This window comes from Medicago truncatula, chromosome 4, assembly GCF_003473485.1.
Source record: "Medicago truncatula cultivar Jemalong A17 chromosome 4, MtrunA17r5.0-ANR, whole genome shotgun sequence".
Taxonomy (NCBI): Eukaryota; Viridiplantae; Streptophyta; class Magnoliopsida; order Fabales; family Fabaceae; genus Medicago; species Medicago truncatula.
In genome coordinates this window covers 11,630,666-11,656,382 of record NC_053045.1, presented here as the reverse complement: position 1 = coordinate 11,656,382, position 25,717 = coordinate 11,630,666, and the positions used below count along the sequence as shown (strand labels likewise).

General features: G+C 32.4%; 3 protein-coding genes, 1 non-coding gene and 1 pseudogene across 4 annotated transcripts; 1 reads left to right on the top strand and 4 right to left on the bottom strand.

The window, feature by feature from the left end:
* The first annotated feature begins 4,860 nt into the window (after positions 1-4,860).
* On the top strand, positions 4,861-5,331 carry LOC11434250 (SKP1-like protein 1A). Its single transcript, XM_024780441.2, has one exon. It carries the CDS (start codon positions 4,938-4,940, stop codon positions 5,199-5,201), a length of 264 nt encoding a protein of 87 aa, XP_024636209.2. The 5' UTR covers positions 4,861-4,937; the 3' UTR covers positions 5,202-5,331.
* Positions 5,332-10,292: 4,961 nt separating this feature from the next.
* LOC11429668 (SKP1-like protein 1A) lies at positions 10,293-10,787 on the bottom strand. The gene has a single exon (XM_003605457.1). The coding sequence runs from the start codon at positions 10,785-10,787 to the stop codon at positions 10,293-10,295; it is 495 nt and encodes a 164-aa protein (XP_003605505.1).
* Positions 10,788-12,358: 1,571 nt separating this feature from the next.
* On the bottom strand, positions 12,359-16,541 carry LOC11430617 (ribosomal RNA small subunit methyltransferase nep-1). The gene is made up of 7 exons (XM_003605456.4): positions 16,197-16,541; positions 15,068-15,160; positions 13,881-14,025; positions 13,644-13,754; positions 13,174-13,256; positions 13,037-13,094; positions 12,359-12,657 (listed from the first exon to the last, which is right to left on the bottom strand). Exons 1-7 carry the CDS (start codon positions 16,479-16,481, stop codon positions 12,578-12,580), a joined length of 855 nt encoding a protein of 284 aa, XP_003605504.1. The 5' UTR covers positions 16,482-16,541; the 3' UTR covers positions 12,359-12,577.
* A 5,087-nt stretch (positions 16,542-21,628) lies between these two features.
* On the bottom strand, positions 21,629-23,870 carry LOC11431383 (malonyl-coenzyme A:anthocyanin 3-O-glucoside-6''-O-malonyltransferase-like; annotated as a pseudogene).
* A 1,267-nt stretch (positions 23,871-25,137) lies between these two features.
* Positions 25,138-25,219, bottom strand: LOC112421507 (small nucleolar RNA Z122). The gene has a single exon (XR_003011833.1). It is a non-coding gene; the product is annotated as a small nucleolar RNA Z122 (small nucleolar RNA).
* Positions 25,220-25,717: the final 498 nt, after the last annotated feature.

Below are 25,717 nucleotides of genomic sequence, written 5' to 3'. Positions count from 1 at the left end.
GCAACTGACCCACTTGTGTATATATACATACCACTCAACCTATGCATATATATGTATATGACTCACCACTCCAAAATACAACATTCATGTATGCCTTAATTAAATGAAAGCATACATTCCAGCCAGCATCAATTCATTATAACCAATTTAGAACACCCAGAAAAATACACCATTATAATAGCCATGCTTAATCATCAAGATAAATTAACCTTCAACAAACAGAATCAACAAGCAAATACTGGGCAACTCGCCTCGCGAGCACATCTGCTCGCTATGGCGAGCTCAGAAAACGAGTTGCTCGCCATGGCGAGTTCAAGGCGAACTCGAGGCGAACTCGAGGCGAACGAAAATATGGTGCTCTCGGGAGTTTTGACATTTTTCTCACTAAATCATCAATTCTAAGCTCCCTATTCATCTTTTTAATCTAAAACTTGCTCCAGTCCTCTCTAAAATCATCTAGGTACATAAAACTAACCAAATTACGGTTTATAACAACATTTTAAAAATCCAGTTTTCCTCACAGGTACTCGCCATGGCGAGTTGTCTCACTCGCGAGGCGAGCCATGAAGTTGCTCACTCGCCTTGGCGAACAAGGCTACTCGCGAGGCGAGCGATGAACTTCTGTACGGGCAGAATGCAGGTTTTCCCCAAAAATCCAATTTTCCTCCAATTCACTCCCCAAATCAGTTTACAAATATGCAATGTAAGGTTATATGCATTCAGAACCCATTTCTAACATCAATGTAGCAATCCCTACTCTCAAAATCCATTAATTTAACAAAAACCTAATTTCTCCCAATTCTCTCATAAACCTGTTAAAATCAAAATCAGAATTTAGAATCTATACAATTGCGGTAAACCTCACCCTTACCTTAGAATTGCAGAAAGAAATGCACAGCAATTGACAAACTTGGATCTCCTTGCTCTTCTCTCCTTTTCTCCCAAAACTGACAGTTTCACGTAAAACGTATTTTGACTCTCTCTTTCTTTCTTTCTTAACTCCTTTCTTAACTTCTCTTTATTTTATTTACTCCCCCTTGATTCTAATAAATTCCAACATAACCCCCAAAACTCCAATTTAATACTAATTATCACTTATTCTAATTATTATTAAAATAAACTATATAATAAAATATAACACACCATAAAATCCACAAATATTATTTTAAAATCATAAAAAGACTCCACATAAATCCAAAATAATTAAAATAACGATTAGGGCGTTACAGCCTCGACGTAGATCGTCGAGAACTAGAATGATAACATGAATCCCTAAGTATTTCAAGATATGAATTGATGAGTTTAAGCTCTTCACTATGAACAAGAATGACTATGCAAGCATGTTACCGCTAATCGGGTCACGGACCCGTGGTAAATAAGTATTCAAGTAATAGTATAAGTTATCATGTATGAACAAGACTTTAAGCAAGATGTAGGTGTCGTGTCTCTTGCTATCCATGTCAGGGGGATACAAGAGGTTCACACCAGGGGAACGGGACAAGCTCCGCAAGGTGGGTCCGCACGACACTGAAGGAGTCCGATGTACCTTAGTTAGGTTTTCATAGGTCATGTATGGGATTGTACTCGGGGTTACTCTCCACCCGATACACTCCGTAAAATGAATCAAGATAACTATGTTTGTTCAACGCTAACCCCTAACATAATGAATGAACGTGTTTATGATACGATTACGTTTATGATATGATATAAGATATGTGTAGGCTTATGCATCAAGATAAGATTATGAAGATACACTGCCGACGATCTTAGTAACTCCCCGATCGTCCAGTTTAGGATGATGTCATGAATGGTTTATGTCTAGGTATTGTTGCGTTTATGGTATCTCGACATAGCGGTCTTAGGTTCCCCTGACCGCCATGACATGTAGAGTAAAACAAGCCTTATGAGTTATGATACGAAGAACCTACGACGGATCTAGTGTGCACAACTGTCTAGGTAAGCATGATCCACACACGTATAATCAACCGGCAGGTTGTATTGTAGACATGTGGTGACCCTATGTTTCCCCCGAGGTTACCTATAGATAATGCACATGCTAAACTTTCTAGATACGTTTAGTGTGGGCGTTATAATTTGATTATCAATTATATAGATTGTCATTTTTTACCAATGAATAGATTTTTTTTTTTACTTGTTTTTGGGATCCTTTAAAAAAAGTTGTGTTTTTACAATATTTGATTTTTAATGAAATAGATTTTTTCATATTTTCCCAATGAAAATATTTTTTAAAAGATTTTTTTCCCAATGAAATTTTTTTGACAATATAAAAATATTTGTTATTGATACTATCATTCAGATAGGCATTGTATACCCGTATATCCACTCTTTCTTTTGCGCAAATGTGTTAAATTGCGAACAACAGTTTTTTTGAAATTTTGATTTAGATCAAAATTATAAATATAGATATTGATAATAGATATTTTTCACTTCTATATTGTAACAAACTATACTTAGATTGGGCATGATGTAGTTATTTGTGAAAAAATATTGAGTGGATTTCACTACATCCTGGCCAATAATATGACAAAAAATATTGAGTGGATTTCACTACATCCTGGCCAATAATATGACAAAAAGTTTGATAAAAGTGATCAGGGTAGCCATCTAGGCCAGGTGCAGAATCCCCATTCAAATCAAATACAGCATGTTTGATTTCGTCGGTCAAAGGCAAGGCTGTGAGTCTGTCATTGTCTTCTCTAGTAAAAGAAGTTGATTATTATTTTTTTAATAATTCTTTTTCTACGGTTCTTTATTTTCTGTTCTACAATATATGTTGTAGTGAATTAATATAATTACCATATTTCATGCTATCTGCCAACTGCAACATCTTTATTTAGATTCAATTGAATATGTGTTTTTACTACATTCCATATTTTCCAACTTCCTATGAGGAACTCAAAGTTACTCCATAATTGCTGGCTGTATATACAAAACTTAATGATGACATAAGCTTATGATTTGCTATTGATATTAAGGTTATAACTACCGCTGGTAGATATTAATGATTAGAGCAATGTTATTTCTCGAGAGAAATGTTGTCCTCAATTGCAAGCGAGTTTAACTGTCCAATCAAATTTCTTTCTGACCACAAATCAAGGGAGGTGGTGGGGCATATTTTAAGGAAAATATAGAGACTTGTTATCTAGTGAAATTCTCGGGACAATAGGGATACATAGCAATATCCTAATGATTAATGATGACACTCACTATATTTAGCAAGTTATGTTAGATTCATGTTGAGGTGCGAACTTTGTCCATCCTTTTTGTGTCTTTAATTTGTGGTTGAGATAATCGTTAATATGGTCCTTCTGATCCTTTAAGCTAAACATTGTGACATCAACGTGAACTTTAAATAGATTAGGTTTCCTCCGGTTGTAGTGCAATACAACTAGTTTGGTATTAACATCTACGTGATAAATGTTCATGGTTATGTTATGTCTTTTGAAAATAAGTCATACACGTCAAAAATCTTAGAAACTATCAGTGCGATGTGGACCACACAAAAATCTTGTTCTTCACTAGTTCGAAAAATAAAATTCAAAATGTCCCAAACCCTTCAAATTTCACGTTTTAACACAGTCTTGGATCAGTTCAGATTAAATAAGCTGAATAAAACCAAAGATGGTTTCAAATTATAAAATCTGAATTAGTCCATAATGTGGACGGTGGCTTGGTAAGCAAATCTGAATCATTTAACATGTTTGGTTTAGCTTATTGGTAAGCATTTCCCTTGTGAATACCCACCCATTCTTCACAAATTATCATTCCAACTAATATTTTCTCCTTTTCTTTCATAAATTTCTACTGAGTAGTCATGATGCCAATGTTTCACTGTTGACCTTTGATACAAAGGTTCATGTCATATTGTAGGGATATCATGAATGTTCAAAGGTTTTTGGCCCAATCTGCAAATTTGCACCAAAGATTAGGCTGGAGCTGCGACCTGACAAGATTTGAGGTTGCTCATCAAAATATCCTCCGCCCACTCCGACATCTTGTATTCTCATCTTCTCCCTACTAAGGATGTGTTAGAGGGTTGACAAACCTTTCCATGGATGGCCCTATGCAAGTGCATCTAGGCCCTTGGCACAGGGCCTCAAACTTAAAGGGGCTTCAAAATTTGAAAAAGGGAAAAAAAAACATTTACCTACAGACAAAATCTGTCACTTAATGTCATTTTTTCGTAGTTGAAACTCCATTCAATTATTTTACTATCAAATATACATTGTTCGTAGGTAAATGTCCATTTATCCGTGGGTAAAATTCATGTTTGAACCATTGCTGATATATTTAACTAGAAATTAGATGTTAATCACTCTAAGCGTTGTTGAATTTTTTTCACTACTATTTAAATTAAAATCACACGAGTACAACAAAGCCTTAAATTTATCTTCTTAAATTTAAGAGAGACGGTCTTGAACCTTTCCCTCATTCCCCCTCCATCTTCTTGTACCATAAATTTATCTTTAGGTGTCTTTTTTTTTTGTGGTGTCCGGGGTTCGAACCTTAGACCTTGCATATATTATACATTGTCCTTACCAACTAAGATAAACTCACGGGTACTAGCTTTAGGTGTCTAATAGTTCAATGTAACAAGCATTATATTAATAAAAAAATATTATAGAAACTAATTTTTTAATCGAAAATCAATTTTTCTAGAAACAAATTATTTTAATTGTTTCCTTAAAAAAAAATTAATTGAAAATGCAATATGCAATATTTTAGAAACAAATTTTTTTTCATTAATTTTTTTTAGAGGAGAAACAGTTTTTTTTTATTCAATAAAATAATATTTTGAATTGAAAGTAAAACATTCTTTAAATAATTGCAAGAATTTGATCGAGCATTTGATCCACGACGGGTGTACCAACCACATTGGAATCCCTATTTCGAACGTAACCGGCAAGATCTTGGCTATGGTTATTGAGTATTGCAAGAAACATGTTGATGCTGCAAGTTCTGATGAACTTGAGAAGTGGGACGCTGAATTTGACAAGATTGATCAAGATACTCTCTTGAAACTCATCTTGGCTGCTAATTATCTTGCATGTTTGACTACAGCAAACAACATCAAGGACAAGACACCAGAGGAGATTCGCAAGATTTTCAACATTAAGAATGATTACACCTCCGCGGAAAAGGAGGAAGTTCGTCGCGAAAATAGTTGGGCCTTTGAATGAATCTGTAGTCAATTTAGTCTCCAGTGTTTCGTCAATTTCTCTGTGTTATGCTTTGTTTTATTCATGAAAGAACTATATAAAGTTTTATTGATTATTATATTTTGACATCTTATAATCTCATTCTCAGGCAATTTAGTCTCCAGTGATGTAGTCAATTTCTCTTTGTTGTGATTGCTTTTATTCATGAAAGAACTAGAATATGCTTTTTAACGATTATTGTATTTTGACATCTTATAGTTTCAATCTCAGTCGAGGACCCGTCATGAATCGATTGAGTCGAAATTCGATTGCCCATCAATAAGATTTATATATGCTTAGTACTTGTTTATGTCTATTGATTATTATTGTTTAAGGGACTATCTATTAGATATATATAATCTTAGTACTTGTTTATATCTATCGAATCGAAATTGGATTTTCCACGGTCATCAATTTGATGTGTTTTTGTGTTTGATGATAGGTCCACAAGTGCACGGAAATATCGGTTTTAGTATAAAAGATTGTCGAACCCACAGAGACCAATGTCAAGTACCGTAGTTAATTGTTACGTTGTTTATCTAAGGCGTTTGTAAATGACATGGGTGCAAAATTGGAAAAATAACTTGTTTTTAATTAATTTTTAAATGACGAGAGCCCGGAATGTAATTCGTGTCGTCCGTTGATGCTTGCTAAATTGTATTTTATTATTGTAACAGGATAATATTTTCGCGCGTAAGAAGAATTAAATTAAAGGGGTCGCTAGCTTTCGCGTGTACGACACCGAATTTTGACTTTGTAATTTATTCGACCACTTTCGCGTGTACGCCTTACAACTTCAAAACTCCGTTTGAAAACTAATCAATTTATGCGCGAAAAGTTATTTTTAGTAAAGATTTTAATTTAAAGGTACCGTCGGCTTTCGCGCGCCCGGTACCGTATTTTAAACTCACAAGCGTCAGCTTTCGCATGTACGACCACAAATTTAAAATAGCCTTTTTGAAAATTAGAAATTTCTAAATTAATTAAAGAAAACGTTTTCACTGTATTTCAAAATCAATTCCTAAAAATTCTACAGTCAGATACATGTTTCACTCTTTCGATATGAAACTGGTATCACTTTATTTCAGCTTTCGCCGTAAATATTCATCGTTAAAAATCAGAATTTTCAGACTTAAAAACAATTCCTGTTACAATTTCTAAACATACAACTTAACAGAGTATCATCAGTACGACATTCGTCACATTCCAGACCCTATGGAAATCTACTCAGACATGGTAATTATAATAAACACACTTTTATTCATAACATTCATCATCATTGAAAGAGAGAAATTAAAAGAACAAAATGAATGAGCAGAAACTAACCTGTTAATGATGGGTACTTTCAATTATAAGAAAAAGGCCACGGCAACAGAACAGAAGTGCAGCAACAATATGAAGTAACAGGACAGCAGCGAAGCACAACAATTACAAGCAATTGGAATTGAATGAAACTCCAATTCTCCAATTGAAAGTGAAATGAACGGACGGTGCAGCCAGGAATTTGAAGAAATACACACGGCACTATTGAATTCTTAGCAATGGAAATTCAATTAAATAGCCACACAACAATATAGACTCATGGCTTGAGTTAAAGCAAGGTAGGTAGCAACACGGCAATTGGAAAATATGGCAAGAAAAACTAAATTGGAATGAAAAAGGAATGATGAAAACAGGAACTAGAAATTGAAATAGTTACTTAATTCAAAATTGCAATTAAGAAAGGTTCTGAAATTGTAAAATTGTACGATAGCTAAACAAAAGCTTAAATTACGATAAGCAATAATCAGTTTCTAAATAACACAATTTCTCTCTAAAAAGCTTGGTGTCTTCAACTGAGTTCTTCAGGTCTATTTATAGGGAAAAATCTGCTCTGAAGTGCTTCTGATCATGTTCCTAGTAGTGGAGAAAATGGAGGAAGTGAGAAAACTGCTTTTCAAACGTGGGAAAGAATTGGTCTGTCTTTTGCTCTCCACCTGACTTCTGAGCTTTTAACCTTCTTTTCCTTTTTTACCCTTTCTTTCCTTTTTTCGCTGAATTTCATCATTTTGACGCGCGGAGACCTTTAACCGATAAATACCTGAAATAGACACACAATACCAGCATAAAAAAAATGTGTAAGACGAGTCAAAATAATAGTGCATTTTACGTGTTATCATTCGACACATATTTGGTTGGTAGATTGAGATCAATAAGTTCATATTTTAATGCCAATTTTGATTTCTTTTAGAATGCATGTCAACCTTGATATTTCCTACCATATATATGATATTTATTTAATAATTCATAAACCATTGATTACTTGATTTTTAATATTTTGGTTATATAGATTATAAAATCTAGATCAACAGGCAACATAAGGACTGATATTAATTTATCACATAAATCATTTCCAAGAACAGTCTTAAGAGGTTAAACACTATGGTTGTATTCCAAGAACATTCAAATGGTTCGCTAGTGTCACTTGTAAGTTTTACTTAGTTAAATATTTTGATTTGATTATGTTAGCACGACTATCTTTACTTCATTCGCATGTTAGGTTTATCTTTTAATTCAGAGAAGGTGAGAAACATTAAACACTATTTGTCAACAATTCCAAGCAATCTCGATTATTAATCACTCATAAGCTCAATTTTTAAATTCCTATGCCTTTTTATCTCAGTTGACGATTACTCTTGAAAGATCTAATTTCAGGTAGGAGGGATGGCCGAAAGAACGAGTCAGATTTCATTAAATTTGGTTGGGATAATTCGAGTTTATCTAATGTCATAAGAATTTGTGAGACATTGATGGAAAGTGGAACATATTGTGATTTAGCTTCTTCTATTTATGCGAGGTGAACATATTGAGGTCAAATCATTGGAACTCTTGTTCTCTAATTGGTCACACAGAGTATTTTATGGGAAATTTTATGGTTTCTACAAAAATAATAGAGGCCAAGAATAGAGTTTTTGGAGTTGGGATATGAAGGTACATACATGCCAAGAATTATAGTAACTCCAACAAAAGAGTGATTGAGATGCAAGAAAGACAACAATTTGCATTATTATCATTAGCTCTGAAGTCTTGGAATTGTAAATTCACTAGAATCATTGGCTTAAATTCATGTTACCAGTTGAATAATTGTTCTGCCTAAACTGGTTAATCGACATTGACGTTTGAATGCCGTATAAAAAATCTGAACTTTCATTTGTAGAAAAAACACGGGCAGCTTGAGAATGTTTAAGTTTTGAGACTGAAATGAAGGGACCAGCGCAGAATAACTAATTCCTCTTAATTTCAACCTTGATCGCGTTCAGCCGATAATTTGGGTGTAACCAAAATTATATGGGGTGTGACTAAAAAAATTTTCGACAATATAGTAGATCTTTTTTTTCAATCGAAATATAGTAGATTATGAAGGGAAAATAGCGATAATTAGATAGAACAACAAAGCAAATAATTTAAAATTTTCCTTTCATGGATCATTATGAATAGATATGAATCAGTGATTAGATATTATACCTCTTGTAGCGCAACCTCTACTTCACCACACAAACAACTCTTCTCCTCTGGCAGTTGCTAGCCAGAACGCTCAGAGCTTTTGAGAGAAGTGTTAGAGAATTTAGAGCGGCTAGGGTTTCTATTTCTTATGTTGATTAAAACTTGCACCCTAATTAGTCTTATTTATATACTCATTAGCACATACCATACCATATGGTGCACTATGTTTCATTAAAACGCACCGGAACCTACGGTGTTCTACGTTTCTCTAATTTCGCTAATTAAAATAATAAGTTTCACTTATTTATTCTCTCATATGTCTGTCCTATGTGTGTGACCTTCTTGTAACATTAGTAGTAATATTAATATTTAATACTACTATTATAAACAACGATTATCATCTAGCAATTAATATGTCGTTGCTGCCAACATCTTTGTCCATCGAAGAAGACCTTCTACAAACAAAAGCAGCTCTTCAAAGGGAAATCCCAACAGACGTAGACGAAGATGAGACCGCTTTGGTGCCTACTTCTCAACAAAGAAGTTTACAAATAGCCAAACCTCCGAATTATTCATGCTAAAATATCCGTAGAATAGTTAATCAGTTTAATGGAACACAAAGTGTGACTTAATTGTGAGACTCCATTAACTAAAAGACATGATTCTTAAAGTATCTCTAGTCAAATATTTTACTATAAAATGTGTTGGTATTAAAGTATAGAGACTATTATGTGGATAGGCCGACGACCCCATAACAAGTATTCACATAGGTATAAATATCACTTGTCCAATAACCTTTGTAACACCAGCCACTCACTGTCACTGATGCATTTGAAACTGGACTCTCTGCAGGGATGTTGCAACATGTCCCTTGCATGATATTTTCTAATTAAACTTTTTTTTTGACACAATTTTCTAATTAAACTTAACAACCTATGATTGTATGAGAGAATTAATAACCAAATATGTCCCTTGCTAATCCATTCGAAGTATAATTCTAAGTAATTAACAACGATTCTAGCGAAATCCATATAACCTGCTAAACACACTGTCACTGCCAGTGTCTCATGTATGCTTATCTACGCAAAAAGAATTGAACAACATTAATGCAATCTGCACAAAAGATTAAAACAGAACTCAACAATTTGGCATCATAAGTCGAATCTCTTTCACTAACTTTCAAATCAGTAAGAAAAACTAATACCACAACATTAATGTAAAACCAAATAAAAACCATATCTTAGATGATTCAATCAACAATACTGATATAAACTTATGATTGACAGTTCCATATCTTTGTTTGAAACACTATCTATATAAATTTTTAGAGTAAGATAAAAAAAAATGTAATATGTGTTGCTACTACAGTTAATATGCAGATTCGTGAACGAACTCAACCAACGTATATAAACCGAAAGAAAAAACAGTACTAATTGAGCATATATAAGTCTGCTAACAACGCATGAAGAAAACAAAGCATGACATGAAACCCTATTTTAAAATAAAATAACCAACAAAGCATTAGTCTCTTAACTATCTTTTAGTCTCAGCAAACAACGCTAGAGGCTAAACCCTAACCCTAGACTCTAATCATTCGTCAAAAGCCCATTGAGTTTCGCTACGGACTTCCTCCTCTTCCTCCGGAGTGTAATCATTAATAATGTTGAAAGTCTTACGAATCTCCTCCGGCGTCCTACCCTTGATCATGTCTGCTACAGTCTTGCATGTAAGATCCAGCAGACTTTTGATGTTTAGATAGTTTGCAGCCAAGATGAGATCGAAGAGGGTATCTTGGTCAACCTTGACGAATTCAGTGTCCCATTTGTTAATTTCATCTTCAGAGGGCTTTTCATCAGAACTGGTAGCGTCAACATGCTTCTTGCAATGCTCAATAACCATAGCCAAGATCTTGCCGGTAACGTTTGGAAGAGGGATTCCACTGTCGTCGGCACAATTGTCATCGATCAAATGCTTGATCGTTTGAGATTCTAATGCCACCGCCTTTTCAATTTCGAAGGTCTCGTTGTCGGAACTCTTCAGTGTGATCTTCTTCGTCGCCGTTGATGATTCAACACCGTCAGACATGATTTTGATTTGGATAAAAACCCTAAACACTATATTTCTTTCTCTGACTTGGACAATAGAATGAGTGAATTGAATTAAAAAGAAAAGGCGTGAGTGCTATTTATAAAGCAAGCAACTAGGGTCTAATTGGCAAATAAGTTTTTTTTTTTTATTTTGAGGAAAACTTGGCAAACAAGTTTTATATTCAGATTTGATTTTGAAGATTTTTTTTTTTTTTTATACTTGATTTTGAAAAAGATTTTTCCTTTTTTTATACGGTTTAGTTGTTATATCTTTTGAAGAAGATTTTAAAAAAAAATATAGTAGATATTTTTTATGACAAAAAAAATATAGAATATTGATTGATTGATATATCGAATATTTAACTATTTTTTTGAAAAAACCAAAATAGAATAATATATCAATATTAGCGTATGTTTGCTTTTTATACTGTGCTAATGCATTTAAAATATAAACAGTAATTTTATAAAATTTTAATTTTGATTAAAATTATAGGTACAAATATTTTTCACTTTAATATCGTAACAAACTATTGTTATCTTTTTCAATAACACCAACAATATAACAAATATATCCTTTCAAAAAAATTAATAAATCAGATATAATATAAATTTTTATATTTTTGAATGGCACCAAGCCACCAACAATTCTTATAACCATTCTTCAAAAAAAAAAAAATCTTATAACCAAATTTTTTAATATTTTATCGTAATACCAATATATCCCTTGGTCTTATATTAATGGCTTAATTGCACTTTTGGACCCCTATCTTTCCAAAAGTTGCGGTTATGGACCCCTAACTAATTTAAATACAAAATAGCCCCCTATGTTTTGATTCTTTGGCAGTTTTGACCCCCCAAGGCAAAATAAAAATAAAAAATAAAAAATTTGACACGTGGCACCACACTTAGGGTGCCACGTCAGCGTTGACCGAGTCAACACTGGACTAGGGGTTTAAAACTGTCAAAGAATCAAAACATAGGGGGCTGTTTTGTATTTAAATTAGTTAGGGGTCCAAAAGTACAATTAAGCCAATATTAATTTTACAAACCCAATATTTTTATCTCTCAATCTTACTCTTCATCTCTCTCGCAAAGACTACTCTTAAAAAAATCCCTCTCACAAAGATCCATTACCTTCGCGATAGCACAATAATAACAAAAATTGAGTAACATGGTCATCGAACTTGGGATTCTATCATCACCACAATTGCAGCAACACATTTCTCCTTGACAACATGCCTTACTGAAATCTACAATTCTTTTCATATCCTTTTAAAGAACCATATGATTTGATTAACATGCACTTTATTTATTTATGTGGTGAAAATTGAATCTAATGGTGAACATATTTTGGTGGTAAGCGTAAATCGTTACTGTTTACATGAAAAATGTATATTAAGTACGTGGATTTGAGATTTTGATCTGATAAATACACTACGGGAAGTTTATAGGGTGTAACTAGAAAAATATCCAACAAAATTGGTAGATCTCATTGCATGTATGTACCATCAATATACTCACTACAAGACCTTACTCTTGACCTCTATTATTTTCATAGAAACCATAAAATTTGTCATAAAATGCTTTTATACCAATTAGAGAACAAGAGTTTCTTTGATGTAGAAGAACATATAGATAATTTAGGAAGTTAAAAACAATCCTATGATGTAGAGCAACATAGAGATAATTTGGACTAGGAAGTTACAAAAACAAAACTGATATTACATAAGCTAAATGTGCAACTCGAACGAATATACTGTTCATCCAGCATAAATAGAAGAAGCTAAATCACAATATGTTCCACTTTCCCTCAATGGCATTAGTAATCCTTGTAATACAGTAAGCAGCACTTAAAGGGTAATCAGAAACTGCAATCAGAAAACACGGTGAAGTAAGAAACTCAAAAGTACTTTTTTCCATTGTGCGCAAATACATTAAGATCATATTCGGATAAACAGCTTAATCAAGCGCTTATCATATAGGTGTTTATGCATACGTTATTTCTATAGTAAAAGACAAAAAAAGTCAGATTGCCTTCATACAAGTTATAAGTTGTTTTCATAAGCTATCTTAGAGAGCTTGTGGAAATAAGCTGAAAACAGTTTATGGGATGTCAAAATTTGTTTTCATATGTTCTCCCAGTCTCACAAATTCTTATGACAATAGATGAACTCAAATTAGCAAATCCAAACAGGCTCTTGGTCTTCGGACCAAATTTAAGGAAAAGTGAATACAAGGATAACATACCAGCTATATAATCATCTGTGTAATCTGTCTCAACCTTTCCATGTGACATTGCTCCTACCTTAAATTAGATCATTCAAAAGTTAGTCATCAACTGAGATAAATAGGCAAAGGAATTTAAAAATTGAGTTAGGGAGTACCACAAAGACAAGGTCCTGATTGCTTGGAATTGTTGACAAATAGCTGTTCATGTCTACCAGCTTCTCTGAACTTTTAGATAAACCTAACATTCAAAGGAATCAACTTATATTTTTTTAAGAGAAGAGAAACACAACAGTGTACAAAAAGGAAGAAACAAATTGAATAGAAATCAGATCAATTTCCACTGTCTATCTAATCAAATGAAATAAACATGCGGCCTTCATGATATCAGTGTTGTCAAATAGCAGCTATAGCAGCGCTATTGCAAAGCGGAATTCGAACAATTCGCTATTGGTTTCCCACCAACTATTAGTGCAAGGTGTTGTTAAATAGTGGCTATAGCGCAGTTAATACTATCGCATTGTGGCGTAATAGAATATGACCGAACTGTTATTTTCTGCGATCAACAATTGACAACACTGAATGGAGTCATTTTTTAAACCATTGGACAACAACAACAATAACTAACCTGCTTTTCGAGAGTTGACGGGCAAATACTGGGTTACGGGGTTTTTGATCGTGCGGAGTAGTTTCTCACGTTTTCCAGCAGCAGTTATACTCAATTTCTGAAGCAGTTCCACTGCAAAACAGCAATGTTTAAAAGCAACAAATGAGAGATTATTAATTTTCCTCGCGAAAAGAAAATCATGCAGACACACAAGATAGTAGTCCTAAGTGTTAACACAGTCAAATAGCTAAAACTTACACATGACACCAGCGAACCGTTTGAATGTTCTTGGAATACGAACATAGGGCTTAACCTCTATAAGAACACCTTTTTCAGTCCTTATGTATACCATTTTCAACCTCCCAGCTTTATTTAGTGGGCTATCTAAAATAGATAGAAGTGCCTGAAAACAACATTTTATATAGAATGAGATTCAAAATTGTTATGCTCAATGTAGTCAGGAACGAGTTTCTACGTAGGTTCGATCGGCCGGTGAAGGGACGTAAAGTCGGGGAACGTAACACGGTTCATAAGAACCCACTCAAGGGCAAAATTGTAACTTCACATATACATACACACTCAAAAACATAAAAATAAAAAAACTTATAAAACTTAAGTGCATTAAACTACACATTAATGAGTCATAATCATCATCATTATTCAAAATCATAACAGAGACTAGAGATAAGGGAGGAAAAAACGCAGAGAGTCATGGATAATGTGAAAAACTGAGTTTTAGTGGATGAAAGTGAACGAAAACAAGGTTCGGTGATGGAAGAGAGTGAACGATGGCGAAAACTTCACCGAAAAAGGGAGATGCAATCGCAGCCGCCGCTTGGCTAGGGTTTAGCAAAGTTGAAGATGAAAGAAACGCGTTTCGTTTTTACATATAAAACCGGGTTTTATTTTTGACCCGACCCGGTTCGCGAAACCCAGCCCAAATTGGCCAGCGCAGCACATTTTTTCTTGCGTTTCTATCCTGACCAAAAAAATGGCAAAAACAACCCAGATCAAGGTCGCAGCTCGTTTGGGTGGGGAAAGCACATAAGATCATGCGATCCTACGTGCTGGAACTCGATCCTGGCTACCTTGGTTATGCTTAAATGTTTTTGAAGTTTTTGAAGTGTCCTTAATTTTGACTAAAAATTAAGGACAAAAACGAGACAGTTTTGGGGGTTCAAAAGCAAATTGTTACTAAGCATGCTTGTTCTTCAAATAAACTAAACTATAATTTGATTCACTCACAGTATTTGTTTTTGTCGGTTAATGCAGTCGAATGGAGCTTGCAGTAATTATCATATTTAGCGTGAGGCAAACCATGTAGATTCGTTAGCAAAGTTTGATTTATCTTTAGTGTTTTCCTAGTGGTATCTAGCAGCATAAACATCAAACTAGGTAACAGAAAGTAGTAAGAATACAATCGATAAAAACATTTTGGAACCAACCTGATGACAAATGTCAGGTCTGTAATCAGCAGGATCCTTGCTATGTTTGCGGAGGAAATTAGAATGCTCATCAGAGTTCAACAGTTGATATGTCTGTAGAAACAGTTCAAAATCATTATTACTCGCAATACCGAAGCATCACAACATCTTTGCTAGTAAAAAACAATATTAATACAAGTGTTTACTTTGGATACATTATCATTGTAAACCTTAGAGACTATGTGAATGAAGGCCTTGTTTGGATAACCGTTTAATAAAGCGGTTATAGCATTGACGATTATCATATAAGTGTGTACGTAACAGAATATTACACCTCTCGTAAACAATTATCATATAAATGTGTACGTAAGAATCGGTTGACATTATAAAAATTCTTTACAGAGACTATATGAATAAAGGCTTTGATTGGGTAAACAGTTCAAGTGCTTATACAAAATCAATTATAATAAAAGGGCATATGTATAACCTGTTTCTAATACAAAAGATGAAGAAAAAAAATCAAATTGTTTTCATTTTAGCTATCCTCCAGGGCTCAAGTAAACAAGTTGAAAACAACTTATAAACATGTCATAAGCCCTTTATTTTCATAAGAACTCCCAGATTAGCCTTGTTTGGATAAACAACTTACTTTGCAGCTTATATAGCATAAACTCTCATCATATAAGCGCTTAAGAATAAGCTATTTCTGTACCACAAATAAAATAAAGTCAAATCATTTTCGTATAATCTAAAATTTGTATTAATAAGCTACACTGAAAATCTTATAGAAATAATCTGAAAACAACTTTGCATGTGTTTAAGAGCCTTGGAATGTGAAAATACAGAGCCTACAAATTGTAGCATCTATCCAAATACACATATCCACCACCAAAACAAACAGACACTTATGTACTAATTGTTTTCTTATAAGCAGTTTTGGAGAGCAAACAGCTTTTAGACATGTCATAAGCCCTTTTCGTAAGTTCTCCCATATAGGTTATGATCGGATAAACAGCTTATAAGGAATTACAAGCTGTTTTCTGCCGTAAATAAACTCAAATAAGTCAATCCAAACAATTATGTAGTCTCACAAGTGTATATATGAATAGATAAGGTCAAATAATTGAATAAAAGCGCGATAAAAACGTACCTTGCCAACTTTAGCGACTTCTAAAGAAGCTTTTTCGAGAATGAATATAACACTTTGTTTCTCGTTATTCTTTTCACTTAAAGGAGCAATTGGAATACCAGGAAGTTCAGATTCCTCTGTTGTTGTTGTTGCTATTGGAGCACTTTGTTCATCGTTCTGAAGATTTGGTTTCTTTGGTGCTGCTTGAATTTGTTGTTCTTCTTCTTCTTCTTCTTCATGGTTTTGATTTGTGGCTGCGTCTTTGTTCTTTCGCTTTTTCCCCTTTACTGTGTAAGCTCTCGTCATTTCTCACAATACGGCTCCACGATACTCTCTTGCGATTATTTTGTAGGGTTTTTCAGGGAGTGGTTTTTACTTTTAGCCTTAAATATGTAAAAGGTTATGTAAGTTAGCGCGGTTTTAGTCCTTAATATTTTTTTTTGTTGTGAAATAACTCTTGTATTTTCTTATCTTTTTGAAATTGATCATCGCCGTCAAATTTTGAAATTTTAAACCTAATTTTTCCACTTTCCTGTCTTTGTTTTTTTCTATCTTCTTCATTTCTTCCGTGCCCAGTCTCCCATAGCTTGCGCCCTAACAGCAAAAACTCATTTTCTTATACCAAATGGCATCTCATTCAATTTGTCAGGGTGTTGTTTGTAACACCCCGATTTTTAATATTAGTTTATTAATATTATTTTTAGATAATATTAGTATTAATGTTAGTATTAGTATATGTTTTTAGGTAGTATTAATTAAATATTCATATTTATTGGAAGAATATGCAAGGAGAAAGTAAATGGGTTGGTTAGTCAGTGAAAGGGTGAGAGAAAATAATGTTTAGGAAGAAAATAGAGTTTTTAAAGAGAATAAGAAAGTAGAGTGTCAACGGAGGTGAATTAGTAAAATGGGTAGAAAAGAGGTGTAGTTAGTGAGTTGAGTAGTGTTTTAATTATTTTAGTAGAGGGGAGTGTGAATAGCAAGGCGGTGTAATTACTGAAAGAATAATAACAAAATATAGAGGTGCAGATAATAATCTGAAAAGATTGGTAACAAACCTATATACTAATCTAAAAAGATTGGTAACAAACTCAATTAGAGCTTATAAAATAGAGGAAAGAAAGAGAGAAACAAAGCGGCAAAAGAAAAACTAGGGTTGTGGAGAAAAGAGTCAAGAGGCACACCGAGAAGAATCTAGAGAGATTTCACCGTATGAATTCATCAAATTCTTCGAACTAGAGGTAATGGGGGAGTCTCTATTCATCATAAGGGTTGTGTACTCATGTGGGTAGTGAAAAATTGTTAATTTTTATTGTTTTCTTAATCCTTTGATAAATCTATGATTAAATTCGTGTTCTTTTATGTTGTTGCAATTACGTGTTTGATTTTTTTTTTGGCTTAATTACACTTTTGGTCCTCGTGTTTTGGCCTACTCACGAAACTGGTCCTGCCATTTTAAAACAGAACAAAACGTTCCTTCAATTATCATTTTTGTTGCATTTTTCGTCCTACCCTCCATTTTATTCTCCAAAAACGCAGAGAAATAACAGTTTTAGACTTACCCCCTATGCTCAACCATGAAATAAACAAGGAATAAAGCATGTGGGTACAAAGAATCCACTTTATTCAACACACTAACAAAAAAAAACCTAATTTCTAAGATATGTTTCAAATTAGGGTTTTTTTTTGTTAGTGTGCTGAATAGAATAGATTCCTAGTGCCCACATGTTTTATTCCTTGTTGATTTCATGGTTGAGCATAGGGGTAGGTCTAAAACCGCCTAAAACTGTCATTTCTCTGCGTTTCTGGGGTTTGAAAATAGGAGGTAGGACGAAAAATGCAACAAAAATGATAATTGAAGGACCGTTTTATTCTATTTTAAAAGGGCATGACCAATTTTGTGAGTAGGCCAAAACACGAGGACCAAAAGTATAATTAAGCCTTTTTTTCTGAAATATAATGTTTTCATTCTAAATTTGTGATTTAAAATATGATTATGTTTTGTTTTGAAAAATATAAATAAAAGTGATCGAGTTTGTATCTCTTTGAAGTTTCAATTATTATTAATACTGTCATTTAAGAATATAGGGGTTGTTATAGAATATTTGATTCGGCTTGACCTCCATGTTGCTATTAGAATTTTGGGTTAATTAAGTTTTTTGTCCCTATAAATATTTGCAGTTTTGTTTTTAGTCCCTATAAAAATAAATCACACTTTTTAGTCCCTACAAAATTTTCTGCTAGTGTTTTTAGTCCCTGTTAAATTAAAATTTGTTTAATTATGCTTAAACTTCTAAATTTTTAAAGATTTTTTACATACATGTTCATAACATCGTAAGACACTTTTTTATAAAAAAAAAAAAAAAAAAATTTTAACATGTAATGAATTAAATATGAATTTTTCTAAAAGTTAAAATTTCAAGATTATATCAATAATAAAATTTTAAGTTACTTTTTTGCGGAGGAATTTTGTATAATATTCTAAGTAAGTATGTGAAAAATATGTTACAAATTTAAAAGTTTAAGCACAATTAAGCAAATTTTAATTTTACAAGGACTAAAAGTATGTGTTGGTCCCTATTAAATTGAAATTTGTTTAATTATACTTAAACTTTTATATTTTTAAATAATTTTTAACAGACATGTTAAGAACATTATAATAATCTCTTTTATAAAAAATTAGAATTTTTTAACATGTAATGAATTAAATATAATTTTTTTAAAACGCCAAAAATTCAAGATAAAACTAACGAAAATTTGGACCTAAAAAAAAATTTGACCTAATTTATTGTGGTAGAACCTTTTATAATGTTTTAAACAAGTATGTAAAAAACTGATTAAAAAATTTAAAATTTTAAGCATAATTAAACAAATTTTAATTTAACAGGGACTAAAAACACTAACGGAAAATTTTGTAGGGACTAAAAAGTATGATTTATTTTTATAGGGACTAAAAACAAAACTGCAGATATTTAGGGTCTGTTTGGGAAACTAAAAAAAGAGCTTTTAGCTTATAGCTTATAAGCTCGTTTGACAAAAAAAGCTCTGTTTGGTAACACTTTTTCACCATGAGCTTATAGCTTATTTCACGAGCTTATAAGCTATTTTTCAGAAGCTATTCCAAGTAGCGTTTGAGCTTATAGCTTATAGCTTCTCACTTTTTCTTTCAATTTTACCCTTATTATTTCATTTAAATTGTATTTTTATCCATTATAATTTTTATAATAAGTTACGTAATAAAGACTACTATCCCTTTATTCCAATTTTTGTATATATATCAGCTGGCCTTTTTTTTTTTTTTTTTGAAAAAATATATACCTTCGTTTTATTTTTTACGAAACAAAATACTATTATTCTATTAGTGTTACTTTTTATTTTTATTTTTTTGAGGTAAGTGTTATTTTCTTTATTCTCTGTTATTAGTGTTACTCTATTAGTGCTACCTTTTTTTTTTTGTTTTTGAGGTAAATGTTATTTTCTTTATAAAGTAGAAACACTTAAATAATAATAAATATAAGATAAAATTTTAGTGAATAAAATTTAATTTAATTTATAATACATAGGATATATTAAATTAATAAATTTAAAGTATTTTTTTAAAGAAAAATTAGTTTACAAAATTACAAATACTTAAATTAATGATATAATTTTTATTATGAATTAAGAATACCCTTTATGTCATTTTACATTTATCAGCTAGTTGAACCGCTATTTTTACCAAACACTTTAGTTAGCTTATCAGCTAAAAGCTACCAGCTAGCTTATAAGCTAAAAGCTATCAGCTAGCTTATCAGCTATCCGCTATTTTTACCAAACAGAGCCTTATAGGGACCAAAAACTTAATTAACCCTAGAATTTTTGAATTTTGCTTGTGTTGGTTATAATATCATTTCGGAACCCCTTTAATTGTTTAACCCTTGATTACATTATTCTAACTTGTATTCTTTGATTCTTCTATGTCAGTGTTGCTTAAACCATTTACAAATTGGTTCAGTTGGCCAAATGATAGGACAATTAGTTCTATAAAAAAAATTGTGAAACTATAGATATTAAGCCGTAGCTTGTTGCCTCCATATGCATGTACCTTCGTATACTTATTTCCCTATTTATATGCGTACCTGACTAGAGTCTTAATCTAATGGATTATGAGTTTCATAGCTAATACTTGACTAGAACTTCCTAAAGGGAATAAACGTAATATAACTTAGAAACATAAGCTTTGTTATATATAATTATGCATAGTTGACTGTTCTTTGTGATTTTACCATTTAAATTCTCCTCTTTGTAGAATTATTTGACTATGTATTGACGATGATTTATTTGACGATATTAATGATTTATGCATTGACGTGTTATTTGACGATCTATTATATAAAGATGTTTCATTCAAAAATGTGCTATATAAAGATGTGATATTTGAATGTGTTATATAAAAATGTGTTATTTGAAGATGTGTGATTTAAAGATGTGTTATATAAAGATGTGATATTTGACGATGATGCTACTTAATGATGTGTATTTGTCGAGTCATTTAAAGATGAGCATTGTCGAGTCATTACTTGGTGTTCATGCATTCATGGTCAGTCCGATTTAAAGATGTGTTTAAAGATGGGGGATAAATCAGTAACATAACTCTGATATCCAAAACCGGTACAACATGCATATAGAGTCGAGTTAGAGACATTGCATACATAACTGTAGGTCTATTTGAAGATGTGTAATTAAAAGATGTGATATTTTAAGATGTGTACCTATTTAAATATGTGATATTCAATGACATGCTGATATAAGATTATGTGTGAATGATTTGTATTTTCTTAGCGTCTACTTGATATTCTTAAATGTTGTTGATCGTATATGTTATTAATAGATGTTGATTGATGCCTATTTGATGTTTTATTAAATGAAATTTTATATTTAAATGTGAATGTTATCTAACTATGATGCATATATGTCTAAATGTAATTGTTGTGTTCTTTTATCTGAATCTATACATGTGTTTATGCATCTCTTATGTTGAATATATTCTCACCCTCTAGTGGCGGGTTGGGCGCCTACACCCTTGTGGTGTAGATTTGCAGGAAGAAGATCTTAGAAGCAGTGAGTCTCGGAGGACGGCGTTGGAGCCTTCTCCTTTTTGTGTATCGCTTTTGGAAGTCTTTATTGAGTCGATGCTCTGATCTATGACACTAGGGATTGGAGATTTATTTTATTTTAGACTAGGCTTTAAAAATCTTTTGAACTCAGTTTTGAATTGGAACTATAAATGTGAAAAATCACTTTGATGTTACGAGAACTTTTCCGCTGCGATGTTTTTAATTTAAATGAAGTATTTTTATTGAAAAAGATGTGTGACACCCTTGCATGTTTAATTTTTTTTTATGTATTTTTATTATAAAATAATATGTGGGTTTTTAGGGTGTTACATTGTTTGCTTGAGTAGCAGCTTGAACTTAAGTATCATGAATTTGGGATGCCTCGGGGTTGGGTAACGGTTTTTGAGCAAAATATTCATCTTCATCATCGTCATCATCATCGTATCTATGTATTACTTTAACTATATATACTAACCCAAGCGAAAGCACAAGTTACGACAAAATGAGATAGAAATTGTGGCACGTTGATTTCCTTATTGTTGCCATTTTTCTTCCATTGATTCAGCACATATTTTTTCATCCCCTCAATTTCTTCTTTTCCAAAAACAATAATTGCCTTAACAAAATCTTCATGTTCTTTGGTGATTTCAGTTTCAGCAATGAGTCTATTCTTCCATGATTTTCTCATTGCAAAATAGTCACTGAAGAAAATATTCTCAAGTCCTTTTGGTCCCTCAAAACTTCTCTATCAAAACAAGGTAGTGTCTTCAATTCAACTACATTTCCTCCTTGATGGATAAAAGACCAAGATTTCATGAAATGATTGCAACTATTATCATCCATCATGTGGCAATATGTGATGCCAATGCAAATACCATGGTCAGGAAAAACTGTGACTTGCAAAGCTAACAACGGAAGGATGAATGTGTCATTTTCAATGTTATCATTAAACTTATTTTTGTGTGTTAATTTTGGAATAAGGTGATTAGTTTATTTGAGATTTTTTAGGTGTTGTTTGGTGTAGAGAATAAACGATTTTTGTCGTGGTGGTAGAGAAATGAGATTTCCAGCAAAAGGGAAGAAATGTTGAACAGTAAGAGAAAGAGATTTTTTTGAGAGATGGAAGTGTTGTTTTGCAAAAATGGTTGGTTGAATAAGTAAAAGGGTCGAAGAATATGCATTTAACGTAGACTGGACCAACAAAATGCAAGTCAAAAAATGTGAGAGGAAGATAAGTTGTTGTTGCTCGAAAAACAAGAGTTTGCTCAATAAGAAAATGGGTTTTTGATGAGCTTTGAGAGGGTGGACATGGAAGGAATGAAGAAGAGAGATAGAACTGAGCAAGGAAAAAGGTGGAAATAATGAATTTAAATTCCAAAATTTGATGATTATGTTTTTTTAATTTCGTCCCTATGTAAAAATGTGTTTTTGGTTTTAGTCCCTCTACTAAGATCAGTTGCCAACTCATCATGTGCCACGTTTGTGTCTGTTAGCCAGCAATGCGTTTTTTTGACGGAAATAGACGGCAGGGACCAATTTCAAAAGGTTAAGTAAATACAAGGGTTGTTTCGCAACAAAAAAAGATATAGCGACTAAAACCAAAAACGCGCTAACTTACAGGGACCTTTTACTTATTTAAGCCTACTTTTTATTGTTCAAGAATAATATTTATTTATTTTTTTTAAATCAAAATATGTCATCAAAATTTACACCAAAGATAAAGAGTGGCCAACACTATTATGCTTTTTTAATGACTGAATAGGCAAAACCCTCCTGAAATTGTAACTTTCTTAAAAAAATAAAATATAAAACCTGACTTTTAAGAAACTTCAAAAACCCTTATGAAATTGTCAAATGTTAGTCAATTACCCCCTCCGTTTGTTTTGGTTGTTAAACCATATGATGATGATGTTGTTGATAGGTTGTTGTTTCTTAAAACAAATTCTGCATTTTTTATGGACATTGATGAAAGTGATGTTGAATATGATGAAGAAGTGGAAGGAAGAAGGTGAAGAAAGCAATAAAAAAAAAGTCATTTACCCCCTATGACGTGACATAAAATTCAACCAATGTGGAGGTGCCACATGTACATTTACTTGCCATGTCTATGGTTTAACAGCCAAAACAAACGGAGGGGGGTAATTGACTAACGTTTGACAATTTCAAGGGAATTTTTGAAGTTTCTTAAAAGTCAGATTTATTTTTGACGAATGCTACAATTTGGAGGGGGGTTGCCTCTTTACTCCTTTTTAATAAATAAGTTAAATATATTGATTTAACTCAATAAATATATTGATGTTAATAAATAAAGATTAGGCCAAGATCCTCTCAAAAAGGAATAAACATAAAGTTAGGCCATCCTAACTTGTTGTTAGAAAAATTGTTTAAATTATAATTTGTCTAAATGTTAAGTGTTAAGTGTAATGGACTAGAATGTTCTTGTTTATGCATCGATCACACGATTGGAATTCTAGATGTGAACTTTACTCTCAACCTCTAAATTTTCTAAAACAACATACCCAACTTCGGTGCATAGCTTCGGTTTCTCTGTGTTTCGGGTAAATCTTAGGTTGGAAAAGCTTACTTTGCTGAGATCCATTTTAGCGTTAAAAAACATATTGCAGAATCTAATTCATTATTTTTTTTTTGTACCAATGACCATATGAATATGAATACTAAATAAAAGACAGCATATATATATAAGAAAAATTCTTATGTAGAAACGAATCTAACTATTATTCTTACAAACAATAAATTAAAATATGACATGTCATTTTTTTTTTCTTTCTTTTAACCATGATTGGTGGTGGTGAATACTAACAGCAAATAATGGTTGAGAGAGAGGAGGAGCATTTATTTTTCCTTTCTTAAATTATTTCCAAATTATTTTAAAATAAAACAATGACAAGACGTGTCATGTTTTAATTTGTTGTTTGTAAGAATGATATATTAGGTTCGTTCCTACACAAGAATTTCTCTATATATAAATAGAAAAATGCTAGGGACACACTCCCTAACACACTCCAATTAAAATTTGCCGCATCACCCACTCTTTATATTTCTTTAACCTGGAACCGGTTGTCCAGGTGAACTCACTGTGTTATTTTGTTTAAATTTTTTTCACCGTCTTTCTCACAATGAAATTGGAGATCGCAACATTGCCAACAAAAAGATGAGCCAAATCAAACACAGAAAACAAATCAGAGAAGAAAAGAAAGGAAACAGATCTGTCAATATTTGTGTTCAATAAAAAATTATGTCATGCTTGATCTTCATCCCCATATCTTCTTGGTAGATTCATCATACGAGTGGGCTTCGAGATACTCTTGTACCTTGAGTGTTTTCAGTATGCGAGAAACATGAATTGGCTCCTTCAAGAAAACCTAAATCCCGAAATTCATTTTTTATTAAGTCTTTTTTATTAAAACAATTCTTTTAAAATGAAAGAGAATTATAAGACCAGTAAGAATTGAAAGAGAATAAATTGGTGCAGAACTGTACAAAAGAGAATGATGGTGAAGAACTGTGAGACACAATTAGAAAGACCGTGAAAAAAATAATAGTGCTAGTTTTGTTTGAATGTTTAGTAACTTGAACAACCTGTTACAGGTTAAATGAATACAAAGAATGGGTGATGTGGCAAATTTTAATTGAAGTGTGTTAAAAGAGTGTGTTAGGGAGTGTGTTCCTAGCATTTCTCATATAAATATTAGTTTTTTCCTTAAAAAAATAAAAATAAATATTAGTTTTTTTATTTTTATTTTTAAATTAGTTTCTATTAATCTAAAACAAATAGCGAATGTTTTTTCATAAAACTGTAAAGCATTGAAATATAAAAAGAGAATAAAACAAACTAAAAATGTAGGTTTAGGATCAGACTGACGTGCAAATATTTTTGTTTCAGAACAGCTAGTGCCTCTGTCAGCATTATTATCATCATATCCCAAAAATTCACAGATCTTTGAAAACAACGAATAAAAATCAATAAATCTCACAAGCTTTTGAAAACAATCTACGCTTTGCTACACCTTTGTTTCCAATTTTCTAACAAAGCAATGGAAAACGGGAAACAAAAGGTTGCAACAAAGGTAGTTTTGCAAGAGCAGAGAGGTGAGCGGCTAGGGTTAACAGTTGATGCGAGTTTTATGTGTGAGAATGTGGCAAACTGACCCCTTAAATAAGGGCTTGCGGTGCAGGTAGTAATAGTGGGGTGTGAGCTTTTCACTCAAAAAGAAATTTTAACAAGAAATTTCTTTTCACACCCTATTTATTTATTGTGTGCCGTCCCTATTTCTTTGTATTTCTCATGCGAATGAAATAATACCCCATCCAGTCACTATTATAAGCAAAATTTGACTTTTTAAGTTAATTCAATAAATATAAAAAGTGAATTGATGCTTATAATAGTGATCGGAGGGAGTGTAAGTTTGTTATTTAAAAAAAAAC